The sequence below is a fragment of the Zootoca vivipara genome, chromosome 12, assembly GCF_963506605.1.
Source record: "Zootoca vivipara chromosome 12, rZooViv1.1, whole genome shotgun sequence".
NCBI classification, from domain to species: Eukaryota; Metazoa; Chordata; class Lepidosauria; order Squamata; family Lacertidae; genus Zootoca; species Zootoca vivipara.
In genome coordinates this window covers 24,918,965-24,937,614 of record NC_083287.1, presented here as the reverse complement: position 1 = coordinate 24,937,614, position 18,650 = coordinate 24,918,965, and the positions used below count along the sequence as shown (strand labels likewise).

General features: G+C 38.9%; 1 protein-coding gene across 1 annotated transcript in view; it reads left to right on the top strand.

Annotated features, from left to right (window-relative positions):
• Positions 1-18,650, top strand: part of DNAH11 (dynein axonemal heavy chain 11) — a 142,911-nt gene that overhangs the window by 78,426 nt on the left and 45,835 nt on the right. The window contains exons 55-61 of the mRNA XM_035129059.2: positions 1,250-1,411; positions 8,322-8,555; positions 9,837-9,983; positions 12,458-12,571; positions 13,905-14,048; positions 14,453-14,635; positions 15,558-15,659. Of these exons, the coding sequence (XP_034984950.2) occupies positions 1,250-1,411; positions 8,322-8,555; positions 9,837-9,983; positions 12,458-12,571; positions 13,905-14,048; positions 14,453-14,635; positions 15,558-15,659 (1,086 nt within the window). The remainder of the gene's footprint in view (positions 1-1,249; positions 1,412-8,321; positions 8,556-9,836; positions 9,984-12,457; positions 12,572-13,904; positions 14,049-14,452; positions 14,636-15,557; positions 15,660-18,650) is intronic.

The following is an 18,650-nucleotide window of genomic DNA, read 5'->3' as shown; positions in this document are numbered from 1 at the left end:
GGTGGCCAGAAATTATTGACGTGTGCACAGTACTCTCTGATAGTAAAGACAGCTTTCTCCACCTGCTATATATTATAGAACTGTTTCCTGGCTGCATTTTTAAGAGCTGGGGTGAGGATAATGTTGCAGTATGGAACTAAATAAAGACACTAACATGACAGTAAAACTTTTTTTTCCCAATTGAAATTGGTCTATGCCTTACTTTGGACAACTGTTCCATATCACACATTGCTTCAAAAAGAGTGTTTGGTTTTTGTGTTTTATATGGAGGAAATTTTGGCTCTCAAAATGTTTGGCTCTTGCTACTGTTTTTTGGAGGAGGGGTGTAGATGGTAGCATATATCTCTTCTGAAACTCCTTCCTTCCATTGTCTTCGATCCTCTAATTTCACTCATGACTTCATTATTTTTAACAGCTTTTTAGAAACTGCTTTCAGAATGTGCATTGCCTTGCTACTGCTTTGCAGGTGTCCCACTGTGCAAAATTACTACTTCCAGAGTCAGCTATAGGAAGTATCTATTCAGACTTTAAAGTAGAGACTGTGTGTTGCAGAAGATATTAGTTAAAACATCTGGAAGACAACATGTACTGATGGAAGGGGAGAACGTCTGTTGTGACTTAGGACTTCAGTTACTGGGTGCTAAATTCTATTTAAATCTGGTGGACGTTCTTCAAAGTGTCTAGGATGTGAGGCACAGCAAAGCATACTTTAACCAGATTATTTGAAAATCTATGGGCATTTATCTAGTTCCTATTAGGAAAATCTATTAGGAAAAAAAGGTTCCCATTAGGAAAATCTGAAGGATGACAGTGATATATTGCATCAAAACAAAAAAACTCACCCAATAGGAATATATTTGTTTCTTTAAATAATTTGGATCACACTGACCCTACACTGGATCAGAAACCCAGGAAGTGGTATTATGTCAAATTGATTGCTCTGTTGACTGAATATGATTGTTAATGAAGTTCATTAACTGATACTGGACCTAGGTGGGGAGGTAACCCACAAGTGGGAATTTTTTTGGTGAAGCACCAAGCACAGTGCAAATGAATAAAACATTGTTTTTTAGGGTGTAAAATCCTAATTTGCCTAACTCCATTAGCTGCTAGGTAGATTGCATTTTCATTTGTGAGCCTGATTGCAGTGGCTCGCTGCCACCGCAGTTGACTGAGTTCCTCTCTCTTTGATCGCCATGTAATATACTTCATTCTTTCTTTCTTTTTCCCTTCCTCCTCATCTGCACAGATCATTCTGTGTTTCTCTCCTGTCGGTTCCACACTGAGAGTTAGAGCTCGGAAGTTCCCAGCCATAGTTAACTGCACAGCTATTGACTGGTTTCATGAGTGGCCGCAGGAGGCCCTGCAGTCCGTCAGCAGGAGGTTCATTGAGGAGGCGCCTGGGATTAAGGTACAGAGTTTCAAACTTGCCAGTCATATGCAAAAGCAGCAGCACAGCTCTCTGGAAGATCAATCATGGACAATCTGGGGGGGGGGTTTCCTTTTTGTTTCTTCACATATTTGTCTTCACTTAAGGTTGCAGAGTTCATGGCGGTTACCTAATAATGTGCAGCCAATTTCTTCAGCGCAATTTTGGCGGTTTGAAATAGGAAGAATTTTTTTTTAAGGCAAAATGTACAATGATCCTAACATCTGTACTTGAACTATTAGAGATCTCCCTGAAATGGAACTGTACCAATTCATGGGCTTTGCACTTGAATACCTGAAAATGGAAGGAATTGAACGTTGCAACCCTGTAGTGATTTAATTCTGACCTCCCCCCCCCCCCACTTTCTAAGGTTCTCTAAAGGTAGAGAGCTGTGCAAAAAATTCAGCCAGCTTTGAAAATATGAGAAATCGAGTCTCCCTTTAAAAGGGCATCTAAGTTGACAACATTTTGTCTTCTCTTTTCTTGCAGATTTTTGCAAGAAATAACTAGGGAAGAAATATCACTGGGATTATTCTTAAAAAAAACTACAATCTAAAAAAAATGGAAGTCAGAACTGAATACTGTATGAAAGCTTATCAATCATTCAGCTTCATTTTCCTCTTTAGTTCCCCCCACTCCAGCTTTCTCTTGAGGGTGATAAAGAGCCAGATGGAGAAATGCTCATAAAACATTGTCCTCCAGCTCTACAAGGTGTTTTGTTATGTTCATCATTTGACTTCCCCCCCTGGATCAACTTTGACCAGGAATCGGAAATTCAGGAAAGGTTAAGGTTTGCATCAAGGTGATTAACCATTGAGGAAAGCCAAATATTAATGACCTGACATCAATACTGGTGCTGACGACAGAGATTGATGTAAAAGAAGATTCGGTTCCTGCTATAGGAGCCGTTTCTACTGTATAGTTCAAAAACTTGAAAAAGCAGCACTCTAGAAATGAATCAGAATTTTCTTCCATAAATATTTTTAAAGGAAGGAAAGCAAAAGAAAACTATACCTTTGTTTTGTCTATTATTCCAGTGTTTTAGTTTGATATAGCAGTAGCATTGGTATATGTTTGCTGTGATGGTTATGTAAGGAATTTATAACGATGGGAAGTATAGAATTTCAAGAGGGCTGCATGCATCAGTTCTCAGTAGTGCATTGCTTTCCTGTCCTAGAAAAGAGAATTTTGTGGCAGGAAGACACTGTTGCAATGTTACAAAGGCAGCCATTAAAGGTCTGGTCTTAACAGCAATTATAAATCCATGCTATGCTTCTGGAAATGCGTAAACTGATCTCTGCTCGGTAAATGTATTTACTTAACATCAGCAAGAAACCCATTTCAGTGGTCAGGGTAATACCCCTTCTTGTGAGAAATGATACTTTATTTTAAAAAAAACTTCTATTTCATCTAAATGTAATTATACCAAATGATTTGAAAGCAGTCAAAAAGAGGGCTGGGGTATGAAATTTAGTTTTAATTCCTTTACCTCTTCTGCTGCCAGTACTGAGCTATGAAACAGCTTTTCTGATATTACAAAGAATGACCAATGACATCTACTGGCCATGGAGAGACTTGTCTTTATTTTCTGTTCAGGGCAGTGTAGCGTATTAGTGCAGTTTTTCCAGAAATTTAGAGCTGTCATTTCTTGTGATGCATTCAGTTTCTGAGTACTTTTAGTTTCAGGGCTTCCCAAAGCTTTACTTTTATTCTATGTGGGGTGTTGTTGTTTTCCCCAGTATGTGAAACTCTGGATGCTTATCAACATATATATGTTGTTTACATATTCCTTTAAAAAAAGAAAAGATGCCAGACTTACCTCTCCCTCTTAGGAATGCTTCAAAATAAAACGAATTTTAGGAATATGTTAAGAGCTACCTACAATGAATACTGGTCAATATTGTCACAGAAGATTGCCTTGATAAACCTAGCAGAAGTTAGTTACTGCAATTATTAATGCTAGAAATCAAAGGTAAATACTGTACATAGTAAGCCTTGCACATGCAATGGTGTGCACTAGCAAACTTATAATATTGGATGAGGGCTAGTGCAACCCTAGCAGTTAAGAGGAAAGTCATGGCACTTCCTACAGATGTTATTCTGCACATGCCATTTTACATCCACTGAAGTTAATGATCCAGCGACATACTTACTGGTGGTGCAGCCTAGTGGGTTCCTAACTCAAGGGAGATGTTCAGGTACCCTTACTGAATGAAACTATTGCGTCAATGTATTGGATAACTTTGTTGCTAGAACCTATTGCCTTTCTGAGTGTAAGAATGAGAATAAAATTATGAACCACTCCTCATTGATTAAAGGGGGAAATACATACTTTAAAAACAGTGGATATTATACCAATGCTTTAGCCAACGTGGAGTGTCACTTCGGTTTAGATTTTAATTAAGAATTGCTCTTAAATTATTAAGCTTTATGATACAATCGGCTATGGACATCTAGATGAAAATTAAAATTAATCTATGTTCCATATTTTTTATTAACATTGTCACCAGAGTTTAAATCCCTCCCCAAGTCTCCCCCCCCCAACAAAATTCACACTCTCCCTATATTTTTGCAGACCCATCTCCATACCTTATTGCAAATCCTGCCCCCTCCGCAAGCACAAATTGGCAGCCAGCGTCATTTTTATATCTTATTGTCACTGTATAATTCTATTCGTTTCAGTGCAAGAAAACTTGTCCTGGCACAACAAATTACCTGTTTTGTGGTTCAGGGCAAGGGATGTGCTAGTGGCTTGAGTAGCTAGGTGGAACTAGACTGATGTTTTGAGTACAATCACTTTCGTGAGATACTTCCCGAGTGGCATGAACTGAATGTGAGAGGTCCTGGAAGAATATGGCAGCAGCAACAACAAAAATGTTAATTGGAGCCTACAAAGATAATTCCTGGACAAGGAATTGAGATGTACAGCAAATCCCAAGATACGGTTTTGCTGAAGGGAAGCCACGTTTTTCCAATTCTTAAATTGTTCTTGTCTTAAGTATTTTAGGGTAGACAGACAGACAGACAGACAGACAGAGAGAAGCTGACTCCTTAAAGCTTGCACAAAACTGCTTTTGCAGTTATAAGGGTTTTGTGAAATGTAGCAGCTCTTCAATTAACCTGCAGGCAGTGTTGCATCCTATTTTAATAATGTACCTATTATATATATATTAACTATAGTAAACATAATAATAATAGTAGTAGTAGTAGTAGTAGTAATAAGGCCACTCTATGGCACACTTCTTTGGGCATCTCACGAATAAAATGGTAACATACAACTTAAAATTTAGTAGCATAAAATACAGCAAAGGGAACAACAGCGCTCAAAGGCTAAAAGAAGGAACAGGAGCATTATGCTCAACATAGTGACAGGCGTAACAGGTAGTGGAAGAAATAATGGGGTGGTGTAAAGCTGTATTCAGTGCCTTGATTTGAGGAAGTAAATGTCCTTTAAAAAGAGGGATGAGATGAAAGAGTGGTATAATCAAAATCAAAATATACTATGCATGAGGGTTATTAGATAGCACATTTTTTTATAAAAAAAGTAACCTCCTTGAAAAATAAATAAAATTCCTGCTCCCTTTCTCTAGTGTATTCAGTCAGCTGAAGATTGATGGATGTAGAGTGGCTTTCTCTCTTATTTTACAATTTATCTACTCCACACTGATTTTAGATATCTAGGGGAAACCTTTTATTTCCATTTGTTTAAAGGACAGTTGACCACATATAATGGTCATTAGTGTGCATGAGCTGCATTTTCCAGTAAACTTGTGACAACAAATTCAAGATCTATAATTAAATTCATTAGTAGAACCTAGAGTCAACTTCTAATTGACCCAACCCCATGATTTACAAAGCTATAGTACCGTAATTGCATTGAATGAGACACTGTTTTTTAAAAAAATCAAGGCAGGCTGGAAGTTTGGGAGAATGAAATAATCAATCAAAATGAGACGTCGCAGCCAAGTTTGCATATCAAATGGAATTCTTGGACAGTGTTGCTGCTTACATGAAAAATGTACACATGGAGCTCCCATGCTGGTCGGCATGCAAATTTACATCAGAACCGGGAGGAACTCCACATGTAGAGTGGTGATGCCTGCCTGCGTGGAACTCCTCCCTGTGATAAAAGTCCGAAGGAAAACCATTTGGCCTAAGTTCATAACAATGAGCTGCATGCGTACTACTACTGCCTCTGGTGATCTTCTCTGCCAGGTGATTGCTGCTGTTTTTGACTATGTAACTTCTATTTCAAACACAATTCAACATATAATATCTCACAAAGTGCCATAGACCAACACATCATGCAAACAGAACATATCAAGAGAAATTAAAGTCCTATGGATGTTCAGGAGATAAAGTCCATTCAGTTCCTAAATTTGCATATTGGCAATAACCACAACATGGTATGCTTATCTTATGACGTTTCACGTATCCCTGCTTTGAAGATTCTAACGTTCCTTGTATGTAGATATCGGATCAGATGGAAAACCTGAAGGTATGGTACGACAAGGATTCCGGGATAATACCTTGTTGCGCCCAACCGGGCTTCGTCAGCCATGCATACTCTAAGTTAAACAATCACAATGTAACATAATCCTTACACAAACTAAGTAACATAACATACAAATAAACAACAAGTTTACATACCATATTCTTGCATGACAGAAACATGGAACAAAATAAATTCAGTTAATCCAATCACTGGCCAGGGAAGAAGATGGGCACCTGGAATCAGTACCTCAAAACAAACCTAAACAGCTAATTATCAGTTACAGGTAGGTAGCCGTGTTGGTCTGACGCAGTCAAAATAAAAATAAAAAATCCTTCCAGTAGCACTTTAGAGACCAACTAAGTTTGTCATCAGTATGAGCTTTCGTGTGCATGCACACTTCTTCAGATACACTGAAACAGAAGTCACCAGACCCTTATCACCCCCCCCACCCTCTGACTATACATAAGGGCCTGATGACTTCCGTTTCAGTGTATCTGAAGAAGTGTGCATGCACACGAAAGCTCATACCTATGACGAACTTAGTTGGTCTCTAAGGTGCTACTGGAAAGCTAATTATCAGACGGCAGCAACCAGCTGTGTAGCAATGTATCCTGGTTGCTAAAGCATACTGCAGGCATGGCAACAGGTGCTGGCTACAGGGCTTTGCAGCTCCATACTTCATCCTTTTATGTGTATGGTAACATGTTTTAAAGGGATATCAATGCATGGAAATTTATTTCTAATTGTTTGCTAGATCAGGGCTTGTCTGTGTGGACATGAGCGTGTATATGTTTGAAAAACAGGCCTCAAAGGATTTCCTAGTTGTCACGGGGAACATTTTAAAACATTTTATTTAGAAGAAATTTGTGTTGGTTATTGGTTTACTGCTGTTTAATCCTTCAGAGTTAAATAAAATGGGGCAATTTGCATAATTCTTTTTTTTCTTAAGGGTCAAATTAGCATTAATCATATTGTTTGCCTTGCTGACTGATGGAGCCGATACGGGGGCGGGGGGGGGGCAGGGAGGAATAAGGTGTAGTATTGAACGAAACACCACCAAAACCTTGGAGATAAATGAACGGCAGAATAAATAATTTATGCTAATGAAATTACTGCAATTAGTAGTTCCACAATGACCCTTTTAGAAGCCACAGCTGTTAATGTCAGGAAGTGCTGTCACTGCTGACCTTATCATAAGAGAAAGTGACAAATTGAAAATGCAGGGAAGACCAATCATCAAAGAGGTCTGCTCAGAACGATTAGGGTTTTCTGAAAAACAGTGTGAATTACAACCAGCTGCTCTCTGGCCCAGCATGCCTCCCATGCTGTGCCATTTTGTTAAGCTTGACAACAATAGTTATTTTGCCCCACCGGGACAAGTTGTCTCAAGCCACTTCCAGCTCTACCGGAACCAGCTTCTACCCAGGCTAGTTTTAAAAGGAAACTGTTGTTACCAAAGGCTTTTTCAGAACTGCTGCCTAAAGGTCTCTCATAAGGATCATGGCTGGGAAGAAGCCAGTCGTTCTGTAAGAAAGTCCCCATGGCAGAGAGATAAATTGAGAGAAAATGATGGGCTGAGTAATTTAGCCTCTTAAGCTCTAAGGCGGATTCTGGTCTCATCTAAAAGTTATTTGAACATAGACAAAACGATCCTTTGGGGGAAACAGGAGTTTGGTCACTTTGCACCCAACTTGTGTACTGATTATGTGTATTTAAATTGCACTCTCATTTCTGTAGTTTAAAAGCAGCTCTTTTTAAAAGAAGTTGTGTTTAAAAATAAGTTTTGTTTCGGAGATAAATTACAAGTTGTCTAAATGAACCTGTTTGTAATATTAATTATGCTGGCTCGAAACGTTTAGCTGTATCAACAACCGCTCATGAGTAATTTTCCTAAAGATCTCCTAAGTATTATTGACAATTCTTTGGTAAATTATGTGTGACTTTTCTAAGAGTTGCAGTAGCTCATTTAATTCATATTAATTGATTTTTAAGTTTCCCCTGATTAATTGAACTGGGTACATCTTGTATTGAATGCAATAAATAATCATTAAAATGAGGGAGATGTGATTCCACAAATTAGAAAGTTAAGTATGGTAGAAGTCACTGAGGACAAAATGGAAATTGCTTTCATTGCTAGTGCAGCATTTTAAGTGGTGTGTGTGTGTGTGTGTGTGTGTCTATCTCACATGTAGAGACATACTATACATAAATACACAATATACATATAATGAAAAATCTTTTATCATTGTCTAGGTACTTTTAAATGTTAAAATTCATATGTTTGTGCATACTTGTCTTAGAATCAGTAGTTTGTGCTGCAGTTGACTATATATTTCGTTAGCTGAATTTTTAACACTTGAAATTTAAATGCCCTTTCATGCCCTTTTATGTTTTCAGCCACAGTTTCATGACTCTATTTGCCGTTTCATGGCCTATGCCCACACCAGTGTAAATGAGATGAGTGCAAAGTTTCGGCTGAATGAGAGGAGATACAACTATACAACTCCCAAAAGCTTTCTGGAGCAAATCATGCTTTATAAAAACCTCCTGGAGAAGAAAATCCAGAGAATGTCCCAGCACAAGGAACGCCTGGTGAATGGCATTCAGAAGCTGAAAACAACAGCTTCTCAGGTAGTAATAGTAGTAGTAATAAACAGTTGTTATTGTTTAGTCGTTTAGTTGTGTCCGACTCTTCGTGACCCCATGGACCATAGCATGCCAGGCACCCCTGTCTTCCACTGCCTCCCACAGTTTGGTCAAACTCATGCAGTAGCAGTAATTAATCACAATTCATAGCAACTGCTAGCTTATGTAATTGCAAATTGCTTTATATAGTAAAGTGCTCCAGGGTGCCTCATGTGCAGTAATTCATAAATGGAATTAAGAGGAACAACAACAATACTATGTAAGTCCAAGAGCCTGGTGTAGATCTATATAATTATTCATATACAGTGGTGCCTTGGTTCTCAAACCTAATCTGTTCTGGGAGTCGGTTCGACTCCTGAAACCATTCGAAAACCAAGGCGCGGCTTCCGGTGGGCTGCAGACGCTTTCTGCACTCAATCGGAAGCTATGTCGGACGTTTGGCTTCCAAAAAATGTTCGCAAACTTACTTCCGGGTTTGCAGCTTTCAGGAGCCAATTTGTTTGGGAGCCAAGTCATTCGAGTACCAAAGTACCACTGTACAGCTAAAGTAGCCCCAGGCAGCACGGCTGATCACCCTTCACTTCAGAGATCCAGGTTTGTTCCAGAGGTGGCTAATACATCCATGGTTTATCATGAAAGTAGGTCTCATTCCAAGTAACACTCCAGTTGGATATCTGAGCAGGGACCCATTTAATATTCTACTCCATCATCATCTCTGCTTCTAGCAGAGGCCAGGCTGACGCTTCTGGGAAACCCATAAGCCAAGTCTTGAGGGCGAGAGCTTTCTCCTATAGTTTGTTCCCTAAGAAACTGATATCCAGTGATGCACAACCTCTGAACATGGGGTTTTTATTTAGTTATCATAAAATACTAGCAATCAATACTTCAATTAATACACAGTCTCAGTCCAGTGATTATGAGTGTATGAAACATACCAATATGATAGTAAACCTGGTTTAGATGTTCATTCTGTCTTTTAAAACTGGGAGCTCTGTGTGCTTTCTTTTAACTGCTTGAAGAGAGGCAAGTCTGCATTTCTTTAACAGATAAAGGGGAAGGGAAGAAAAAAGTGTGCCCCACAGTGTTCACTTATTAAGCAATTAAGGCAGATCAAATCATTACTTGGGGTCTTGTTGCAGTTAATAGTCACAAAAACGCTCTCATTGATATCCAGCTGTTGAGAACCCACCTTTTCAGAAAGCTGTCTCTACTAAACACAGTTTCCAGAAACACCTGTTCCAAACTGATACCTTTGCTGTTCTTTAGGTGGAGGACTTGAAACACAGACTTGCCTCTCAAGAGGCAGAACTGCAACTGAGAAATCAAGATGCTGAAGCCTTGATTACCAAGATAGGGCTTCAGACTGAGAAAGTGAGCAAGGAAAAGGCCATCGCTGATGCAGAGGAGCAAAAGGTCAGTGCAATTCCACAATTTAGTGTTGTTGAGCTATATTTAGTACAGAATAAACCTTTGTAGGTGAACAATTTTGAACACCTACCTCTCCAGGGAGCATAAAATCTAAAGAATTATTATACTTACACATGTTTCAACATTTCACACCATGATTACCACTTGACCTTTCTTTACATTATGCATTTTTCCAACCTTTTAGCTCTTTTAATGATATGAAAGAACAATAAGCACTGAACTCATTCAAGCATATAATGGATGGGGATCTTGGGAATCAGGCCTGTATGTAATACAGTAAAGGTCAGAGAGTCATCTTTGAGCACTTCAGGTTTTTAAAGGCTTTTTTTTTTAGTTCAATTGAACAGCTCAATTGTTCTTGAAGTCCCTTTCACTGACCTGCAGTTTCACTTCCAAATTTTGCATTCTGTGGTGTACTTTCTGGGGTTCGGCATTAGCTGTCCAGATTCCGTGTCCTGTCCTTCTGCATACTGAACTTGTCTTTCACATTAACGTTACTTATATTTGGCTTCATTAACCAAGATACTTTTTTAGTTCTGTTACATAAAACTAGACGCATATTGAAAGTATGATTAAAGAAAGAAAGTGTCACATCTTGCTGTTTCCCAACCTAATGACTTGTAAACCAGAACAACTTAGGAAACATGAGCCAAAAGGCATTTCCACTCATTCCCCGTATTTCGTTTGAACTCTCCTGCTACAGGCCCTGTGCCACACCCCACACCATGCTGATGGATCCCCCAATAGGGTGATGACCTTTTTACAACCTCATTTCCCTGTATAATAATTTGATGAGCTTTCATTAAAGATTAGATAAAATCTTACTTTCAAAGAGATTTGATAAAAAAAAACCCTCATGCGCAAAATGATTTTAAAAACTTTTTTGACCATTTTTGAAGTCACTGTAAGCAGATATAAAATTGAACCCAAGCTTTAGAGTCACATACATACAACATTATATAGGGTCATCAAACACACAAGGAAGCTTTTTTTAGCTGCAGTAACAGTATAGACGCCACTAGAGGGTGATGTTTTGCTACCTCTCCTGTAGGTTCTTTTCCCAGCATGCCCGGCAGGGTCTGCTGGCTGAGTTTTGAGGTCCCAAAAAGGGGCTTTTACCTTGCGCAGGTGTGACATTTGTATACCTTATGTTGCTAAGAGCACTCCCCATTGTGGAATGTGGTGTTGTGTCCAAATTTGATACGAAATATATATAGAATTGCTAATACAATTTTATGAAATGGTAAAACCGCATACAAAAAAATTAAAAACGGTTTGTGTCAGATTTGACCCACCAGTTGTGGATTAGCTACTCCTGCTTTAAAGGTCAACACCAGTACCTTGATTTGACCTCGGAATACAAACTTGCAGTCAGTGCAGGTTGTGTAAAACTGACAGGATAGAACCAAAGTGCCTGGCACTCACCAACAACCTGAGCGCAGCTTTTTGTACTAGGGTTCCCTCCCTTGCTGAGCCTCTGATTGCTGTTGTTCGGTATTCTGATGGTGTTAGGATTGGGGGATGCTGTTGACATGTTTCAAAACACATTTCTTAAAGCAATAAGCTTTGGCACACTGTGTGATTATCAGGAGATAACTTCCTGTCAACGCTTTCAAGAATAAGACTTACTTTTTGTGACCCTCAAAATACCTCATCATATATTTCCTTAACTGCTTGCCAGTTGTATCTGAAGAAGTGTGCATGCACACGAAAGCTCATACCGATGACAAACTTAGTTGGTCTCTAAGGTGCTACTGGAAGGAATTTTTTTATTTTGCTTGCCAAAAGCACTTTTAAAATGAATGATCAACGTATCATGGATTATAATAAATTTAAAACCTTGTTGGTAGTGGTGCCCGCCCTGTAGAACACCCTCTCATCAGATGTCAAGGAAATAAACAGCTATCTGACTTTTAGAAGACATCTGAACGGAGCCCTGTTTTGGGGAAATTTTAATTTCTTGTGTTTTTACAAATCTTTATATGCTGTAAGCCGCCCAGAGTGGCTGGAGAAACCAGCCAGATGGACACGGTATAAATGATAACATTATTATTATTATTATTATTATTATTATTATTATTAAACAATTATTAAGATTAGATTAAACAATGTAATTTATTCAAATTGAGAGGGCATTGCGCAACAGATATATCTTTCAACTACGGAAATCCAGAAACATTTTAATGCTACATATTGCAATAATTAACACTGGTCATCCCTTTTTTTTAACCTGTTGAAATAATAGTGGTTCATCATGTACAGAACATGATAAATACATTAGTTTTAATAATGGCTTTAGCAATACTGCAATGTCAGGTACTCACTGCCTTCCCTACATTCTATTCCTAACCGTGTTTGCTCATAATTAAGTCTCAATTGATTTAATTGAAGCCCACTTTGAAGTAATTAATTCCACGATTGCTGCCTTAGTCAAAACTTAAGAGTTTGTGTTCAAATAGGTTGTTGCCATCCAAGCAGAAGTATCTCAGAAACAGAAAGAGTGTGAGGATGACCTGGTGAAAGCAGAACCTGCCCTGGTGGCTGCTACTGCAGCTTTAAACACACTTAATAAGGTAAATAGCAAACTATGGTATGGTTGTCTACCATGTGACCTTTTGACTGCTAATTCCCACCCCACCCCCGCCACCCCAATTACAGCCTGCTCACTTTTCCAAGAATGTACGGTAGTGTTTGGGATAATTACTAGGGTAGTTATCATGCTCTCATGGAGCAGACAAGTCTTTTTCTCTTTGTCGGTCTTTCCAGATTATTTCGTTTTTCATGTAATGAATGCCAAGCTATATTAAATTATTTCATGGCATCCAAACAGCATTTCCTTCAGTTTGGATATGTTGCATTTTATCAGCGCTCCAAGCACATTAATTCGTCCTGGGTAATCTTTTCAACACTTCTGCGTTTTGGAATGTACCTTTTGTGACAATGACGTGTATCAATTTGATAGTTTTAATGGAAATTCAAAGACTTCATGAACCCATTCTGGTGATCGGTTTTTGCATCAGATTCCATTTTGAATTGCATCTACTTGCGTGAAACAAACAACCTTCTAGCTCCACTATGTGATAAAATGTGATACGCTTATCCTAGTTAAACACAGAACAGTATAATTAATAACACAAAAATATCCAAACCAATTAATATTTCCTCCATTAGACGGTATCACCATGGAAACAGTGACATCCCAGTTGTGACTGTATATTGGGGGCAGAGTGTTGTACTGTATGATCTTTTGCTCTGATACAATAACACCCATTATATTCTTAGTTTTCATTTGTTCTTCATCTTCAGCTCTAGTAGAGGAAGGGGATCACAGATAGCCAAGTAACGGAACAATCATAAGTGGGATTGGGACAGGAGTTAACTGGTAGACAATCTGCCATCTCCACAACGCTCCCAACCATAGCTGTCAACTTTCGGATTTGAAAATAAGGGATCAGCAAGCCTCACCTGTCCCGGGGACAGTCTACGGTATATCTAACAATCCAGGATAGCAGCGGGAAACGCCGCTGGAATAAGGGAATTTCCAGCAAAAAAAGGGAAAGTTGACAGCTGTGGCTTGGAATAAGGGAGTTTCCCGCAAAAAAATTGAGGGTTGGCAGCTATGCTGCCAACTAGGGTGCAAGGTGAAGGTGGAGCTTGTGTCTTTTATCCCTTCCGTAGCTTTCCTCATTGACGGTCAACCAATCCAAGGGCCCCCCTGGCTGACCCCTGGAATGCCTCAGGTTGAGCCTTGCCACCCACACACCTATGTCCATGCAGCTTTCCACAAGCACACTTAGGCAGAGCAATCCTAACCCCTGCCAATCTCTTCAAATTGTCACAATGCCCTTTGTTCTCCCAGCACGTGTTTGGCTTTCTTTCAACACCATCTTTGTTGCTGTTCTTCAGGTGAACCTTTCTGAACTGAAAGCCTTCCCTAACCCACCAATTGCAGTGACCAACGTTACAGCTGCTGTAATGGTCCTACTGGCGAATAAAGGGAGGGTACCAAAAGACCGAAGCTGGAAAGCAGCTAGACTCTTCATGGGAAAGGTTCTTGCAACATTATCACCATCTATTAAATTGCATTGCAACCTGATGATATGAATTTAAACAATAATGTTCATGTATATATTGAGACACAGGAGTAAACTTTCTCAGGGTTATGGGTTTGAGTCCCACGTTGGGCAAAATATTCCTGCACAGCAGGGAGTTGGACTAGATGATCCTTGTGGTCCCTTTCCAACTTTACAATTCTATACTTCTAGGATTCTACTTATCATTTGCAAGTAAATATGCATAAAATGGCTTACTTTTTAGCTCAATACTTATTTGCTATTTTAAAAACTGGGGTCACTACACTTGTTTGGGTTTTAACCTTTTGTATTTTGAAATCAACTTGCAGGCTTGAAGTGTTATTCAACAGTAATAAGTTAAGTGCATTAACTGCCTTCCAGGTTGATGAATTCTTGCAAGCTTTAATTAACTATGACAAGGAGCACATCCCAGGGAATTGTCTAAAAGTGGTCAAAGAACATTACTTGAAAGACACGGAATTCAACCCAAACCTGGTTCGCACTAAGTCATTTGCAGCAGCTGGTCTCTGTGCTTGGGTTATCAACATAGTGAAATTCTATGAGGTACTGAATGTGTTTGTTGCAATTGGAGAAATAAATTGGGGAAATAGCTTAGGTATCTGGTGGCTGCTCATTGGATAAGCAATATTTTCAGCAGAGAATAGCAAGATGAAGGTTGCACAGGGTACAAACTTTGTGTAACTTATTTTTATTAGAACATATCAAATGGATGTCCCTCTTAAGTTATGCTCTAGCTGCTAAGATATGTGAGCAAGTTCAGTTCAAGCTTCCTCTTCACCATGAACTTACCAGGTGGTCTTATGCAAGTCCCCATCTCTCAGCCTCAAAAGCACTGGAAAATGCCTTATCGGGGTGTTACCATCATTAGTGAACCCTCCTCCCCTCCCTGATTAGTTCTACAAAGGCAAAACAGAAATTGAGGAGGAGGAAATGAACAGGCAGCGCCATTCTCCTGGGCAGGGTGTAAATAAGAAGTCAGGCAAATGAGGTGGGGTTGGGGGGCAGGTTGAAGTTGGTGGGCCAATGCTCTGTTTGTCCTAATAAACCAGCCTCCCCTGGAGACATCAGACTTTTCAGCAAAGGAAGGAAAAGACTTCCATTCATATTAGAGGCTAGGATGGTGATGCACCAAATAAATGCAGAGCAATCTGATAGCAAATGGTTACCGAAATACAAGTGTTAGATTATCTATCATATTCCAGGATGTTACTTTTAATTAAATGTATATCTAATGCATCCAATTTATCTATTCTGTGATGTTTCTCCCTGTGACTTGCAAGTGCGTCTTGAAAACTTGAAAAGAAGGGAGGGTGTGATCAATTCTGGCTGAAATATTGTCTAATAAACTGTGGAAACAACTGAAGGTGGATCACCTTGCGATAAAAACATGACCGTTTCATCACTTCTTGTTGAAACTTTTTTGTGTTATCATAGTTTAAAGAATTTCTAATATTGGAATTCCCAGGTATACTGTGATGTGGAGCCAAAACGCCAAACATTGGCCCAAGCAAATGCTGAACTTGCAGCAGCTACTGAAAAGCTGGAAGCCATCAGGAAAAAACTTGGGGTAGGTTGTAGCCTTACTCCAGTCCTAATCTTGCCCTACTTCGTAGCAAATCTAACAAGCTAGCATTCTTTGTGGCAATGCACAGAGGCTCTCTGTAAAGAGAAGGTGTTTTATTGCTTTCTAGCCCTGCCAGGTTATAAAGCTATTGTTTTGGTGTCTAATATATGATATATTGGGCATTATTTCCCCCCATAAACCAATTGAATATATCTTCCTTTTTTGTTTGGGGTGGGCACTGAATCTTTTAACATGAAATTGGAGAATTTCCCCCAAACCCATTCAGCCACATTATTACATAATACACATTTATTTAAATAAATGTATTTGTTATTGGTCACTTTTTGCAAATGTGCAAGATACAAAACTAGTCTTCTACTAGATTAATTCAAAGCAAATTCTAGCCATGAGGGATATGACCTCCTATTACTTGCAAGATAAATTGTATGCTATTTTGATCACCTACCCTTTCAAAATATACAGTGGTACCTCTACTTACGAATGTTTCTACTTACGAATGGAGCTCCATCCGCCATCTTGAATGCGGTTTAGATAGGATTTTTTTCTACTTACGAATTTTTAGATAGGGTTGCTTCTACTTACGAATTTTTTCTCCCAATGCATTCCTATGGGAGTCGACTTACATTTTTTTTTTACTTACAAATGTGCGTTCGGAACACATTAAATTCGTAAGTAGAGGTACCACTGTAATTAAAGATCTCAGCTATTCAAATTCAACTATGTAGCCTATTCCTCAGTCCTTAATTTGAGTTCTCTGCCAGTGCTTATAATGAGATTAGATGCTGTGCCTTGTACATTTGTATGGTGGTAACTTTTCTATCAAGTAGCATCCTTTATCAATACTTGATCCATTTGTTCATTGGCCTTCAGTTCTCAATGCATCCCTCAGCATTATGTCTGTTTGCCATTTATTGGCCTACTATTCTTTCTGTCGTTCAACAAACCTAACGCCTTTGAAAAATAGAGTCACAGGTAGTCGTCCCCATCTTATGGATTTCCAATGGAATCCTGTCCCATAAACCAGTGCTTTTCTATTGGGAAAGCATGGTTATAATTTTTCATACAGAAGTATTCTTTTTACCTAGTAATTTTCTGTAATGATTAATAAATGTTGCAGCTATTACTTGGTAATCAATAACACATCATCAATTTGGATGGCACTGTGCTAACAACCCTTCATTTTTAATGCCTGCTAAAATATATTTCAAAATGACAAATTAAATCCTTGTCAGCTGTATGCAACAGCAAAATTAATGTTGTTGAAACAGATATTTTTAAATCTTTCCATGAAAATATTTTACATGATTCAAAAGGTTTATTTAAATCTACACAACTCTTTGTACGTCTTTAATATGTAAACTTTGCCTCTATCTTAGTGGTGCAGAAATTTAAACTGTGTCCTGTGTACCCTAGCAATGACTGAGGAGAGCCCCTGCATTTAGTACCACATTGCACATTCGTATCCAAAGACTGTCTATTCACATTTAGAGGCAATAAATGTTGTTAAAACGTATTTTAGAGTGCAGTTCACCAATGGATGTAAGACAGGCACCCCCAAACTTCAGCCCTCCAGATGTTTTGGACTACAATTCCCATCTTCCCCGACCACTGGTCCTGTTAGCTAGGGATCATGGGAGTTGTAGGCCAAAACATCTGGAGGGCCGCAGTTTGGGGGTGCCTGATGTAAGAGGTCTCTGAGCAGACTGCAGGGTGGGCAACACAACCCCCTCGGAATGCTCTTACATCCACCTTTTATACAGAAGTAAGCCTCACTGTGTTCATTGGGGCCTAATCCCCTTTTAATGATGGTAAGGATTGTAGCCTCAATTTTCCCAAACATATTTTTCAAACTCAAGAACCAATGAAATGACACCAAACAAAATTAAGTTGTAACCAAAGCTTTCAGTTGCTTTGAAATTTCACTCTTCAGTCTGGTCTGTAATAATCGAGAAAGGTTTATGTGGGTTTCCCAAACTGGCTTCATTTTGAAGCTGACTGTAAAACTGCTATATAGCAAAATAAAAAAATTCCTTCAGTAGCACCTATATAGCAGGCTGCCTTCTCACAAATCTTAAGTTTCGGTTTTTTGTTTCATTTTACTATATAACATTTCAGCAACTGGATTAGCAACCAGTGATTCAGAAGTGTGTGCCTAAGTGTGCTGGCATTCTAACCCAGACTCCCATACTGGAATGCGCCTAAAGAAAAGTCCTCAACAATTTTAGAGCTACTGTGCTTTTAATTAATTTCTTCTGTGTTTAAAATGAAAAGTCCCGCCCCCCTCCAAAGGGGTAAATCTTTTATTAAAGCCTCCCAGGAACAAAACTGACAATTAAATGTGAGTTTTCAAGGGGTAGTTAAGGTGTAATTAATTCCTAATCTCCAGCCATGCTTAGCTGAGAGAGTGAAGGTTAAATCTGGTAGGAAGATTTTCATTAACACTGGAAAGTATCTTTTGTTGAATGGTACCTGTAAGTAAGTAAATTTTAGAGGACACTTGACTATGGATAACAACATTGCTAGATATTAGTATGAACTGATGGGGCTGGACCAGTTTCACAGAAAAGTGTTTCCTGATAAATTATGTGAGAATCTTCTTTTTCACAGACACCCCAGACTGCTGGAGAATCTCAAGCCCTACCATATAATATGCATTTTTTTGTGGTGAAGAATTTTGGACTCTGTTGTGGATTTGGTTTTAATATTGTTGAAGAAAGCAATAGGTTCTGGCTCTGCTCCTTCCAGTCCTCCTTACCTTCTTGGTGGTGTTGGTTCAATTAATATTGAACAAAATATTTCTCAGGAGCGACTTTTCTTCCTGTTGGAGCATTCCGTCACCTTGTAGAGAACTGTTGGTGAAATGTCTCCACTAGTTTCACCTCCCATGCACATAAAATTTTGGCAGTCCATTTCCCTCAGCCCTTTCCCACTGTCACTTGACTGCAGGAAAGGAAAAGCTCAGAAGCATTAAAT